Source organism: Cucurbita pepo, chromosome 3, assembly GCF_057944985.1.
Source record: "Cucurbita pepo subsp. pepo isolate OVF chromosome 3, ASM5794498v1, whole genome shotgun sequence".
Classification (NCBI taxonomy): domain Eukaryota; kingdom Viridiplantae; phylum Streptophyta; class Magnoliopsida; order Cucurbitales; family Cucurbitaceae; genus Cucurbita; species Cucurbita pepo.
This window is the reverse complement of record NC_141800.1, coordinates 2,376,619-2,389,652: the sequence shown is the minus strand read 5'-3', so window position 1 is coordinate 2,389,652 and position 13,034 is coordinate 2,376,619. Positions and strand designations below refer to the sequence as shown.

The 13,034-nt window shown below is 37.6% G+C and overlaps 2 protein-coding genes across 3 annotated transcripts; one reads left to right on the top strand and one right to left on the bottom strand.

Annotated features, from left to right (window-relative positions):
- Positions 1-117: 117 nt before the first annotated feature.
- Positions 118-3,923, top strand: LOC111790886 (bZIP transcription factor 17). The gene is made up of 2 exons (XM_023671996.2): positions 118-2,077; positions 3,227-3,923. The coding sequence occupies exons 1-2, from the start codon at positions 226-228 to the stop codon at positions 3,667-3,669; spliced, it is 2,295 nt and encodes a 764-aa protein (XP_023527764.2). The 5' UTR covers positions 118-225; the 3' UTR covers positions 3,670-3,923.
- Positions 3,924-6,053: 2,130 nt separating this feature from the next.
- Positions 6,054-10,054, bottom strand: LOC111790588 (putative mediator of RNA polymerase II transcription subunit 26b). Of its 2 annotated transcripts, none has more exons than XM_023671553.2 (9): positions 8,863-10,054; positions 8,686-8,754; positions 8,523-8,605; positions 7,626-7,678; positions 7,412-7,551; positions 7,275-7,302; positions 6,926-7,185; positions 6,750-6,840; positions 6,054-6,596 (listed from the first exon to the last, which is right to left on the bottom strand). In XM_023671553.2, exons 1-9 carry the CDS (start codon positions 9,319-9,321, stop codon positions 6,472-6,474), a joined length of 1,308 nt encoding a protein of 435 aa, XP_023527321.2. In that variant the 5' UTR covers positions 9,322-10,054; the 3' UTR covers positions 6,054-6,471. The 2 variants fall into 2 exon arrangements, with proteins under 2 accessions (XP_023527321.2, XP_023527320.2); XM_023671552.2 differs by having other exon boundaries at positions 7,412-7,557; positions 8,863-10,049.
- Positions 10,055-13,034: the final 2,980 nt, after the last annotated feature.

The following is a 13,034-nucleotide window of genomic DNA, read 5'->3' as shown; positions in this document are numbered from 1 at the left end:
ACTGGCATACGGCCGAATGTCTGATTTTGATATTATTAGTAATAGATGAAGTCCACGGCTAGCAGAGATCGTTAGCCAGTCAGACTTGGGAGCCATTGACACAGAGGGAGATTGACGCGCGCTTGACCAAGAACGCGGTGAGCAGTTTGCGTTTCATTTGTTCTCCTTTCAGTCTTCCCCTTATAAATCCAACCAATCTTCCTCACCATCACCAGAACCCTAACCATGGCTGACCCAATTGTAGTTGTTCCCCCCTCCGATCAAAACCCTAATTCCACCGCTTACGCTTCCGAATTTGAATCCCTTCCAATTCCGCCTTTCGACTCTCTGTTTTTCTCCGATCCCGATCACGACCCCGGTGACCCTTTTCTTTATTCCACGGCCTTGGATTTGGGATTCGACGAAAATGAAGATTTCGAGCTAACTTTTGACGATCTTGACGGTCTTTTCCTCCCCTCTGAGGCTGACGATTTCCTCATCTCCGAAGATTTGGATCAAACTACCAATTCGCTGGACTTGCCTCCTGATATCCCACTCCAGGCTGACCGGGAAGCTTCCGAGGGCGCTGCTGTTCGTGTTTGCAGCCCTGCATGCTCTCCAGGATCGGGGAGCTCTGCGGTTTCATGCAAGCAGTCCCCCGAGGAAGGTGAGTTTCTAAACTATCAATCTTCTGAATTAAGAACCGTGGATAGCGAGTGTTTTTCGACTCATTCTGGTGGATGGGACTCAAAGAGTTCGAGGATTGTGAATTGTCCTTCCCCAGAGCATGGTGGCGGTGGTAGTGATCATGAATTCTCAGGCGAGCCAGCATCGTCTCAGGGTTCGGGTTCTGGAAATTTTGATTCTGGAGTCTCTGAAGGAATGAATTGCCGATCATCTTCTAATGCGGAGTATTATGATGTTAGTGTCGACCAGAAGATTAAATCAGAGGAAATAGGGAAATTTTGTATGACTAAGAGGAAGAAAGAACAGGATGAAGGTAAGGCGGATTTCAGATCTTCCAAGTATCAAAGGTCATCTGTTCCTGCGGAAACTACCGATCCCCAATTGGGTTTCTGTGCTGTAAATGAGGACGAAGAGAAGAGGAAAGCGAGGTTGATTAGGAATCGAGAGAGTGCGCAGCTTTCCAGGCAGAGGAAAAAACATTATGTGGAGGAGTTGGAGGATAAAGTGAGAAGCATGCATTCAACCATTGCTGGATTGAATAGTAAGATATCGTATATGTTGGCTGAGAATGCAGCTCTGAGACAGCAGCTGATTGGTAGTGGTATGTGTCAGCCTCCTCCTCCTGGTATGTACCCACATCCCTCAATGCCTCCAATGTCTTATCCATGGGTGCCATGTGCTCCTTATGTTGTTAAACCGCAAGGGTCTCAGGTCCCTCTGGTTCCTATTCCTAGATTAAAGCCCCAACAACCTGCTTCTGCAGCTAGGAGTAAAAAGAATGAGAGTAAGAAGGCTGTGGGAAGAACTAAGAAGGTTGCCAGTGTTAGTTTTCTGGGTCTGTTGTTCTTTATTATGCTTTTTGGTGGTCTAGTTCCTGTAGTGAATGACAGATTTGGAAATGTTGAAGGAGTTCCTGGTAAGTTGGCATTTGTTGGTGATAGTTTATACAATCAGAATCATGGGAGGGTTTTGAGAGTCGATAGGCATTTCAATTTATCCGATGGTGGGAATGTGGGAACTCCTTGTGGAAAATCTGGTACTTTGAACCGCTTACAATGTGAGGGAGTTTATAGGAAAGGGCGAGACATGAAATTCAATCAAGGAAAGGGGTCGGAGCATTTGAATGATTCAAACAAGTCTAATAAGCTTGGAAATGCTAGCGAACCTCTTGTTGCTTCTTTATACGTTCCAAGGAATGACAAATTAGTGAAGATCGATGGAAACTTGATAATTCATTCTTTCCTGGCTGGCGAGAAAGCTATGGCCTCTCGCAAGGCTTCTGATACGAACAAGGCTAGGGAGACTGGTCTTGCAATTCCTAGGGATCTTAGTCCAGCCCTCACGATCCCAAATATCAAGTCTACCGCGGCTGATGGTAAACTCCAACAGTGGTTTCGTGAAGGTCTTGCAGGTAATACCCAGCATGCTAACATTTTGATTATGATTACTATTCTTTATATACAATTTCTATGCATGGCATGATGATATTTGGAAGTTTCATTTGTTGCACAATCTGCTTGAATTTACCTCTTCCATTGGGATTTAGAATTCTAATGGTATCAACTATCAGATGGCTGTTGAAACAAGACATATTGACACGGGATATATGCGTGTTGAGGATTGTTGAGAGGGAGTCTCACAGCTAATTTAGGAAATGATCGTGAGTTTATAAGTAAGGAATACATCTCCATTGGTATGAGGTTTTTTGGGGAAGCCCAAAGTAAACTCATGAGAGTTTATGCTCAAAGTGGACAATATCATACTATTGTGGAGAGTCGTGATTTCTAACGATGCGAGCATTGGGTCCTTTATTTGGTGCCCATGTAATTTGAAAAGTAGGCCGGAAGATCGACTCGTTGTTTTCCCTTGTTAGCCTTTATACTGATGTAAGACAAATTTGTTATTGATGTCTTAGACCTACAATACCCTTCAAAAGGTGTTTTCAAGCATTTAAACCATAGAACATAGTTCCACACCGTGAATTAGGATGATTTTTCATCAGATATCAATGCGTGCACATGAATAGTTTTTATTCAGAAGTGTGTGATAGACTGTTTGCGCGAATATAATTTTTGTTTTTTACCCTTGAAAAAGCAACATCTACCTGTTACTTGTGGGAAAACTTGCTTTACGATGCGTCCCACTTGTGCGAAAAGGGGAAGGAACATGAATTCAAACTAAGAAACTCTTGTGGTTCCTTGGAGATGATTGTTTTGCTTCTATTTGATTGTTTAGGTTGTTTGGCCATTGGGGATGCTTTTGCCATGATTTTCACGTTTTTTCCTTTCTTTTAGGATTTCCGACCCATTTCGCCAGTTTCATTTTTAACCGAATCTTGTAGACCATATATTGTCCCGATTTATTTGCAAAGTAGTAGGCGGAAAATTGATTTTGGGGGTACACGTTTTTGTGTATGAGGATTTGATCTAATGGTTATGAGATGTATTAGATGAGTGTCAAACTTTAATATCCTCAAGTTTTGCTTGATGGTCTTGGCCAATGATTGTGGGGTGGGTTCAACATCGTTCTATACATAGTTATGGTTTTTCTTCACCTGTAGGACCGATGTTGAGTTCTGGCTTGTGCACGGAAGTGTTTCAGTTCGACGTATCGGCAACATCTCCAGGCGTAATAATTCCAGCATCTTCAATTGTCAATACTTCTCGAGCGCATCGTGGGAATGCTACTCGTCTTAACAAGGGAAAGAACAGGAGAATCCTGGGTGATCTTCGGGTTCCCTTAAGTGGATCAAATTTCAACATCACAGAAGAACCTGTTAGAAACCCACGCAAAGACAGCTTTCCAGGTAACAATAAAACATCTTCCTCCATGGTAGTTTCTGTTCTCATTGATCCAAGAGAAGCTGGTGACAGCGAAGTCGACGGCGTGATTACGCCAAAGTCAATGTCGAGAATATTTGTCTCTGTGGTACTGGACAGTGTCAAGTATGTCACATATTCATGTGTTCTCCCCCGTGCGGGTCCTCATCTCGTGTCGACTTAAAACTTGTAAACCATTTTGCCAGATTATTTATATACCACACACACATGTAGATACACAGGACAATTGGCGGGTTTGAAGAATAACCTTCAGATCATGACTTTGAATTTGGCTTGTAATGCTTAACTTTTAAGATCAGTTTAGTGACATTCTAAAGGAACTCGGTCATCAATAGACGTGGAGGGTGCATATCATCTTCTGGATAGAAAGCTGTAAGTGCTAGAAACTCTAATGTTTGAATATATATTGTTTAACTATGTCCATTGTACTCCTTTTTTCTCTGTTCAATTTTCCTCGAGTTCCGTTGGCTCGGCGACCAAATGTTGTAGAGTTAGATGGGTTCTCCCGTGAGATTAATTGAGATGAGCGTAAGAAGGTTAATTTTTCTCGAGTTGTGTTGGCTCGGCACCCAAATGTTGTAGAGATTAATTGAGATGTGTATAAGCTGGTTAATTGTCTTCGAGTTTCTTTGACACCAAAATGTTGTAGAGTTCAAACAACGAGCGGAGTACACAGATTCTTTGGCACTCAAATGTCGTTTCTTTGGCACTCAAATGTCGTTTCTGGAGTTCGTCTCAACATTGGAATGTTTTGGTATGGTTGACATTTGAATGTCTTGGTATGTTTTATATACTCACAGATTTGGTATATACAAAGTTTAAGTTTTTGAGTTTATCTTAATAAAAGTAGAAGAAAAGGAAGTGCCAATTAATGTCGGCAGCAACAACAAAGTTAGCTAACAAATAAGTCAACCTTTTGGATTTGGTTGTTCCATTGTAATTAATTAGCTTTGAGTGCGTCCTAGGGTTTTTATCCAAATCCAACCACTTCCTAATTAGGTCTCTTTTTTTTTTTTTTTCTTCTTCTTCTCTAAAGGTTATTATTTTTTTTAAAATATATATAGTATTTATGCTTCAAATATATTTTTCTTTTAAATATTGCATTTGTAAATTAACACCATAAAAAAAAAAAAAAAAAAGTTATTATTCTTATCGGCTAATTATCGATGTAACGAACGACTCAATTAGTCTTATGCTTGATTTGACTATTTTCTTTAAGCAGACGTTAAAAAGTATGTATTTTGGGTATTCAGTATGTATTTGGGGTACTCTTGTACAGTTTGGCCATTTCCCTAACGGTTCACAAAGTTGAGTTTTTCAGTTCATTCAAGCCCTTTTCCGTTTGATCGCTAACTCATAACCAAAGCCACTTTTTGATTCGGTAAGAAAATTCAGTTATAGGATAGTCATTAAAGCCACTTTTTGATTCGGTAAGAAAATTCAGTTATAGGATAGTCATTTGATCAGCTTTCTCGTTCTTCAAGACTTTCTATATACTCCATCATATTTTTAACAAAATTTTTCTTGTTATTTTTAGAAATTTAGATATAATTATAAATAAATTTTTTTAAATTAGTTGACGTGTAACTAGTAATTAATCACATCGAAAATCTAAACATCGATATCAAAGAAGACTTTTGAAACAGTAATAAAAGCATTTGAGCTTGAAAATAAAAATTTAAAGATTCATTCCCTATTAAGTACTTAATATATACATTTTAAAGTTTAGGAATCTATTAGACACAATTTTTTATATTTTATCATAATCATTTAGTTTTTAATAATTTGAAAATTTCTTTCTGTATTTAATTCGAGGACACCTTATCAACTTAGGTATCAACACACGTCTAGAAATGAATAATTAATTTACTTCCATATAATCGTTAATTTACATAGTTTATAATTTAATTTTTTTTATGGGGGAAGGGCAATATGGGAAATAAAAATGGGTAATGGGTTTTTGAGGTGTGTAGCAAAGGATAGGAAACCCTTATCCTTTGCAAATATTAATCGGAATCAAAGCAAATCAAATCAAATCAACTCTCCCTTTTCCCTTTTCCCTTTTCCCTTTTCCCTTTTCCCTTCTCCAATGGATAAACTCATCACCACATTCTCTCTCTCATACCACATGTCACCCGATACATATTTCCGTCAGTGTCACGGTTTTAGACCATATCTACTATGGAAAGAATCCAACTTTACTTCGAACAGTGTCTCGCACCACCAACAACTGACTCTAATACGATTTGTAACAGGTCAAAACAGACGATATTTGTTAACAGTGGGCTTGGACTGTTACACAATCAGTAGATAACTAAACACGATTAACGAATATACCATCGACTAAGAGACCAGAGGTTTAACTCTCTTCACAGAAGATTAGGGGTTAACAAATGTTTGAATCTCGTATCTCGTAATAGAGTTACAACCCCTCCAACTTTCTCCAACTTCCACTTTTCGTTTACCAAACGCATCTGAACCATGAAGTAGAGCGAAAAAACAATGAACCCGCCTCGAGCAAACAGGTCTAGAACAAAAAGAAGAGCATTTGAATGAATCAGTAGGCTATTATTCCATAAGAACAATGAGCATTCATCATCAGGAGTATACAGATCAGATTTTACACTGTTTATGGGACTGCACCTTGTTTTTGTGCCAAATTATATGAAAGAAAGGCTTCCTTGAATGTAACAAACAGTCACTGAAGTGAAGAGGATATCAAATCAAGCCTTCTATACAGTAATTATGTAAACAGGATAAAGCTCCAACTCTCCTTCCGATCTGGACCGCCTTCTCCGGCACGCCAGACCGAAACCGAACCGAACCGAACCCAAGTTTCTTGATGTTTACCTTCGAGCAAGTCGGTCAAAACAGACACTGTTTGCCAGGGAGCTTTAGCTGGAACCATCTTCCTTCCACCTGATTCTTGGAACCATCAGTCTTCTACCTTTTAACATCGACGATCCTAACGCCGACCGTTCGCCCAATGCCGCTGGTATCCTCCAGATTTTATGTGTGGATTTCGATGGCCGAGTCCCTGCTTGGGAAGATCGTGTAGTTCCATAACTTGTATCGTACGCTGCTTCTTGGCTGTTGAATAAACACCATGAATCAACTGAGAAACTCGTAAACATTTAGCTTAATCGATTCGATACTTAAAACGTTCGACACTAAACCTTAACATTCCCCATGAAACTGGTATTAGAATCGATAAGAACACGAACGGAAAAACGAAACAAATACCGTTTTCAGCTTGTTGGTAACTCTCTTGGAGTTTCCTCTTTGTAGCTTCAAGTTTCACTTGAACCGCAACCTCGTCCGAGCTCTTGAAGTTCTGGTAAACACAAACCGAACAAATCAGGTAAAAGTTCGAACATCGAGCCGAATTAACTAGTCGTATCAGATCTTCTTGTTCTTACATCTTGCTGGCTCCTCTTTGGGATTGTAGGCTTATCCATTTTGCGTTGTGTGTTCTTCTGCTCTGTGCTTAGCTTCTGTGGCCTCAAAAGCCCAGAATTTGGCTTCACAACTTGTTCCTTCATTTGACTCTTATTAACCTTAGCAGGCACGTCGACCTCTCGAACGGTTTGTTGTTTACACCTCATAGAATTTGGATCGCCATTCGATGTTTTTCTCACATTATCACGGTTCTTGACGACTTCCCCGCTGTTTCGAGGATCTGAAACGACATATATCCCGATTCGTAATCATGAATCTAAGAAATGGGAAGCTAAAAATTGTAGAGAGGATATTGCGTAACGAACTCACTTCCATCATCGTCCATGCCATCAAAGAACTTCAGCAGGGAACGGAACGGAACCGAAAGTAAAATACAGTCGATCAGAAACGATGTAACGTAAAGTAGATAACGTTTCTATAGAATAAGCAAGGAAATAGAGTCATACTTGTGAGAGCTCCATAGATGTCGGCTGCGTCGTAAAAAATGCAGCTTCGTCTAAAGGAGGAGATGGAAGCCCTTCTTCTTCATAATCATCTTCTTCTTCTGTTGCAGCAGCAGACTTGTTTTTCGAGTCCGGTGTGACTTCTGCAGCTATTTGTCAACAAAAATAAGAACGTTTCTCAATAACGAACTCGAAAAAGTTGACGACAGAACTGTACCTTGAACCGCAGCGGTGGCTTTTACCCACACGTCCACCATTTGTTTCCACTCCCTGCAACCCATAAGGTAGATCTTTTACTCTCAAACAAAGTAAAGTAATAACAGATATCGAAGAAGACATGACAGATATGAGTGCAAACGTTATCGAAGACAAGACATGACATGACAGATAGTGCGAGATCCCACATCGGTTGGGGAGGAGAACAAAACATCCTTTCTAAGGGTGTGAAAGCCTCTCCCTAGTAGGCGCGTTTTAAAAACCTTGAGGGTAAGCCCGAAAGGGAAAGCCTAAAGAGGACAATATCTACTAGCGGTGGACTCAGGCTGTTACAAATGGTATCAGAGCCAGACACGGGGCGATGTGCCAGTGAGGTGGCTAAGCCCTAAAGGGTGGACACAAGACAGTGTGTCAATAAGTACGTTGGGTCATAAAGGGGAGTGGACGGGGGTCCCACATCCATTGGAGAATGGAACGAGTGTCACCGAGGCCGCTGGGCCCTGAAGGCAGGTGAATTGTGAGATCTCACATCGGTTAGGGAGGAGAACGAAACATCCTTTCTAAGGGCGTGGAAACCTCTCCCTAGCAGACGCGTTTTAAAAACTTTGAGGGTAAACTCAAAAGGGAAAGCCCGTGGATTTGGGCTGTTACAGATAGAGAACCCTCTCAGTAAACGAGCTCGAAAAGCTCTTCATCTACTCAACAAACAAAACAATGGAACATGAACGGTCGAAAGTGATCGTTCTTTGTCGATTCTATGCAACAAGTGGTATATAAAACTCAACAGATCAGCTCAAAATCAAATCAATAAGATCTATAGAACATAGCAGACAAATGTGGACATTCATCACATATCATCTATATATACTCGATGAACGTCGAAGGAAAGATTTAGTACAGGATAAGAACTCGAGCAAGATGGCGGATGCGCTTCGATCCGTGCTTTCGGAGGCCATTAACAGCCTTGCCAATCTCAGTTGCCTGATAAAGAGAGAAAAAAGACTAAAACTTGAATCCAGATTTTCCTCATAAACAAGAACAAACAGAAGAATTCAAATCACCTGCAGTGTATCAACTGATAAAGCCATCAATTCAAGTCTTCTAAGTGAATCAAACAACACTGAATCAGACTGCACAAGAACACACAAGAACACACAAACAAACAGAACAATAATCATCATCATGACAGACAAGAACAGCCCAGAAAATGAAAAAAAAACATTCAAAGAAATCATTACCGATTCTTCGAAGTTATTAAGAATCTCTTTGATCCTCAAAACCTCCCCAACAATCTGAGATTCTTGTTCAATTTCATCAGTTAATGCTTCAGCTTCAGCTTCACCAAAGCTAATGAAATTCATCTCCCCTGCATCATCTCTACTGCTATAAACCTTGCTTTCTTTGCTACCACCGCCTTCAAACTCACATCCATCTCCAGCAAAATCGCTCTTGAAACCCGTTTCGCCGCCGTCGCTGTCGTCGCCGACCACCGCTAGCTCCACTCGATCGCAGCCAAAACAGCGAGTCAATCGGCAAGAGAACAACTGCTCTGCTATTCGATCTCTCCTCAACTTGAACTCTTTAGGGCAATCAGAAGCCGCCACCAAGATTGCGTAATCGATTATGCTAAAGATATCCGAATTCGCATTCCGGAAGTAATTCCTCCATGAATCCAACGACCCAGATTTGGCGGCCATGATCGGAATCTACAAAACTCGATCGAACACAAACGAAAAATCAAAATCGATGTGGGAATTCCATCGCCGTCGAAACGAAAACCTAACAAAGAATTGGGGTTAAACCCAGTTGATTCGAGGTGGGGTTTGGAAGGAAATCCGTAAACGATAAACACCCAACAAGAAAACCCTTCTCAAACACTAATCCAACACCACCAGAATCCGATTCCCAGAGAAAATGGTTAGCAACAAACTGATTAACAGTCGTAGTTCATCCGTTCATAACCCAACAAAGAGTTGGTTAATGTGTGTAGAGTGAGTTGAAAATCAAGGATCAGATCAAGAACAGGAACAGAAACAGAACAGAAACAGGGGATTGATGAACACCCAAGTGCTATTTTGATGGATTGTTGGAAAATTCGAAGGGAGTAACAGATGAACTTGGTTGCTTTGCTTTGCTTTGCCTTGATCTTCTTTAATCTCGGAAAAGTTCCAGAATCTAGTGGGGAGAAAAATATGGGGAAAATGGAAAATGAAAGAGAAAAGTAAGAACAGAAATTCAATCCTTCAATCTCTTTCAATAGAATTGATTTTGATTCGGAATTGGAATTGGATTTGTGGGTTTTTTTGTTTGTTTGTCTCTCTCTCTCTCTCTCTCTACAAATTGGAGATCAGAATAAAACTGGGTGCTGCAAAAAGGGCACAGATTTTGGGGTATCCAAACCAAGACTACATAAATCCCTATCTCTCTTTAAGCTCCCCAACCCACCAAACACCCCCCTCTCTCTCTCCTCTCTCTCTCTCTCTCTCTCTCTATATATATATATACGTATATAATTGTATTATATATATATTTTAAATAAATATAATTAACATTAAAAAAAAATCAATATCTTGGGATTTTTATTATGAACCCGAATCTGTTTGAAATAACTTTTTAAAGAGTAATTTTAAACGAGTTTTTATTTATTTATTTATTTATTTATTTATTAAAAGTACTTTGTAGAGCTAAAAAGGTAGGAGATTTAGAGACGATCAAGTAATTTAAACGTGTAACGTTCTTCACGTGATTTTTTTTTTTTTTTGAATTTGATGACATGGGAGATTCGATTTTATGATCTTTTAGTTGATTCATTTGCCTAATGCATGACGAGTTGACCGAGCATGTTCGGATAAATATCTTAGAGCTCTATATACAAAATAAAAAAATAAAAAAACACGTGATATTTATTAGATCTTAATTTTTTTTTTTAAAAAAAAAAAATCTTTAAAATATATTAAATATAAAATTAAAAATCTAAATTTTTTAAAAAATTGTAATTTAACGTAATTTAAAATGTGAAATACAAAAATAATTAATTAATTAAAGATGACGAGTTGAGTAAAAATTTGACTCGGACCATTTTGACAAACGTGTTGAGTTTGGGCGAGTCAGAGTATTTTTTTTAGTCAAATAATCATAATTTTTTTTTATTATTTAAAAAATTAAATAAAATCGCCGAGATGCAGATGACTCGGCTGAATGCTACACTCACATGGCTGTGAGTGACAGACAGTGATTGTCGTATCGACACGCCGCGGTCTCGTGGATAAGCTCATATTGCGGATTCCACGTGGCCCCCACACCTCCAGCCGTCACCTACTACCATACATTGGTTTCTCATTTTATATATATTCCAATTTGGGAGACAAGATTTTAAATACCACTAATATTTATTTAAATAAATATTATACGCCATTTTTTTTTCCTTTTTTATTTAATTTAAAATTACTTTTTATTTTTCAGAATAATAATAAATAAATAAAATGTAGGACTCTCGGGAGCAGTTCTTAGAAGAATTTCTAATCAGTACGTCTAACCCTACTCAACTTAGGATTAGAATTAAATTTACACGTAAGTTATGGCATTAGGTTGCGTTTATGTGTAGAATAGGTTAAGAGAGACAGGAACCAGTTCGATGTGGTTAGTCTCAATAAGAAATTAAGTGAGACAGAACTAGTGACGTAAAACCGAGACGAAAAGAAAATGAACGAACCTTCAATGAATTTACATATATTGTGTATCCAACACTTCATATGCCCAAAATGAAAACCGACTTCCTATAGGGTTCTGATGGACCTTCAATGACTCTATACTCATTGATTTTGGGTTAAACCATTTTTAACGAGCTCGAGCTGAATTAGTCTGGCGTGTCACAATTTAATTGGACTAGACAGACATGTTTAATTCTGTGGTTGGTTTCAAATTTATAAATTTGACCATTAATTTAAATTAATGAGGTGATAATTTGTGATTAATTAAATTTTATTATTTCAACCCTAGCGTTGACTTTAATTACAGCAAATTGCCCTAAAATTAAATGTAAATTTATTTTTAAAAATATTAGAATTTAAAAGCAGCTTTTAATTTTTCCATATTTATCATATGCCAGATCTAGTTAATAAGAGTTGGGGGAACCATCTTCAAACCTTTTTTCTTTTATTTTTTAATTTTAGAAAAAAATAAAATAAAATAAAATAAAATAGAGTGGATAACCAATATTTTTTAATAAATTACGAATCCATTGTAATTATTTAATCATTTATTTAAAAAAAAAACTATGCAATTAATTTAAATTATATTAAAATTTAAAATTGGCCCCAAAACCATAGGGGTTAAATAGCAATTAAGTATAAAGTTAGGGAGTAAAAGTGAAATTTAAAATTCAAGCCGAAAGAGGGTAGAAAGCATGTGGAGAATTGCGACAGAGACCAACAGTGAGAGAGACAGAAGGGGTGCGATACACGTGTTAATCACGTTTCGAAAATGGGAGAGACACGTGTCAAACGGACAGTTGAAGAGGGAAACAGCTCGGCTCGATGACGTGTACAATCTTATCTACCTATTGCTGTGTTTGTTAAAACGCTCCGTATTTGTAAACGACAGCGAATACAACGCATATTCTGAACTCTCCTACGGTTGCTCGCCACGTGGCATCTACCTCGTGATTTTATCATATCCTTACCAACTCCTTATGCACTTGTTGTTGGCTACCCTTTTCGTGTCCCTCCATAAATTCAATAAATATATATATATTATATTTAGGTTTTTTTTAACTTAAATATTTAATTTTTTTAAATAATAATAAATTGTAAAATAATTAATATATCATAAATTGTCAATTTTATTGATTTATTTATTTTTAAATATTTAATTAAAATTATAACTCAATTTCAATATTTAAAAACTAGTTTAAATAGTTGTTAGGAAAATAAATAATAAAATAATTATATAATTAAATAAATATATGCCTAATATCAAAAATGTTATTTTTCAATTAATAAAATTTAGGGAAATATTAATATAGTAATTAAGATAATATATATTATTTTTACTAAATTATAAGAATTAAATTTATAACTTAATAAAAAGATATATTTAATTTTCTAAACAATTTATAGTTTTTTATTATTTTTTTTTCTTCTGGAAAATATAGTATTAATAAATAAGTTGTGACTATGCTTCCACCGAACGGTGTCGTAGCTTTGCTGGCCATGAGCTTGAACTGATAGTCAGTTCGACTCTCTGTGCGCAGGTTCGAACCATAGTAGGTAGAGAGAGAAGAGAAAATGTGAAGAGAATGTGACAGAATATTATATGAGGTATTATAAAATACCTTTTTTTTTTTAACTAATGGGCCTAAAGGCCCAAACATAAAATGGGCTTAATCTTTTCAATGTCCATATAAAAAGAT

Bases quoted from the DNA above. Each gene is read 5' to 3' on its own strand.
- LOC111790886 (XM_023671996.2), top strand. From the start codon at position 226: ATGGCTGACCCAATTGTAGTTGTTCCCCCCTCCGATCAAAACCCTAAT. The intron at 2,078-3,226 runs GTAATACCCAGC...CTTCACCTGTAG, and splicing joins GTTTCGTGAAGGTCTTGCAG to GACCGATGTTGAGTTCTGGC.
- LOC111790588 (XM_023671552.2), bottom strand. From the start codon at position 9,321: ATGGCCGCCAAATCTGGGTCGTTGGATTCATGGAGGAATTACTTCCGG. The intron at 7,303-7,411 runs GTATGACTCTAT...TCCCTGCTGAAG, and splicing joins CATCTATGGAGCTCTCACAA to TTCTTTGATGGCATGGACGA. The intron at 6,841-6,925 runs GTAAGAACAAGA...TGTGTTTACCAG, and splicing joins CAAAGAGGAGCCAGCAAGAT to AACTTCAAGAGCTCGGACGA.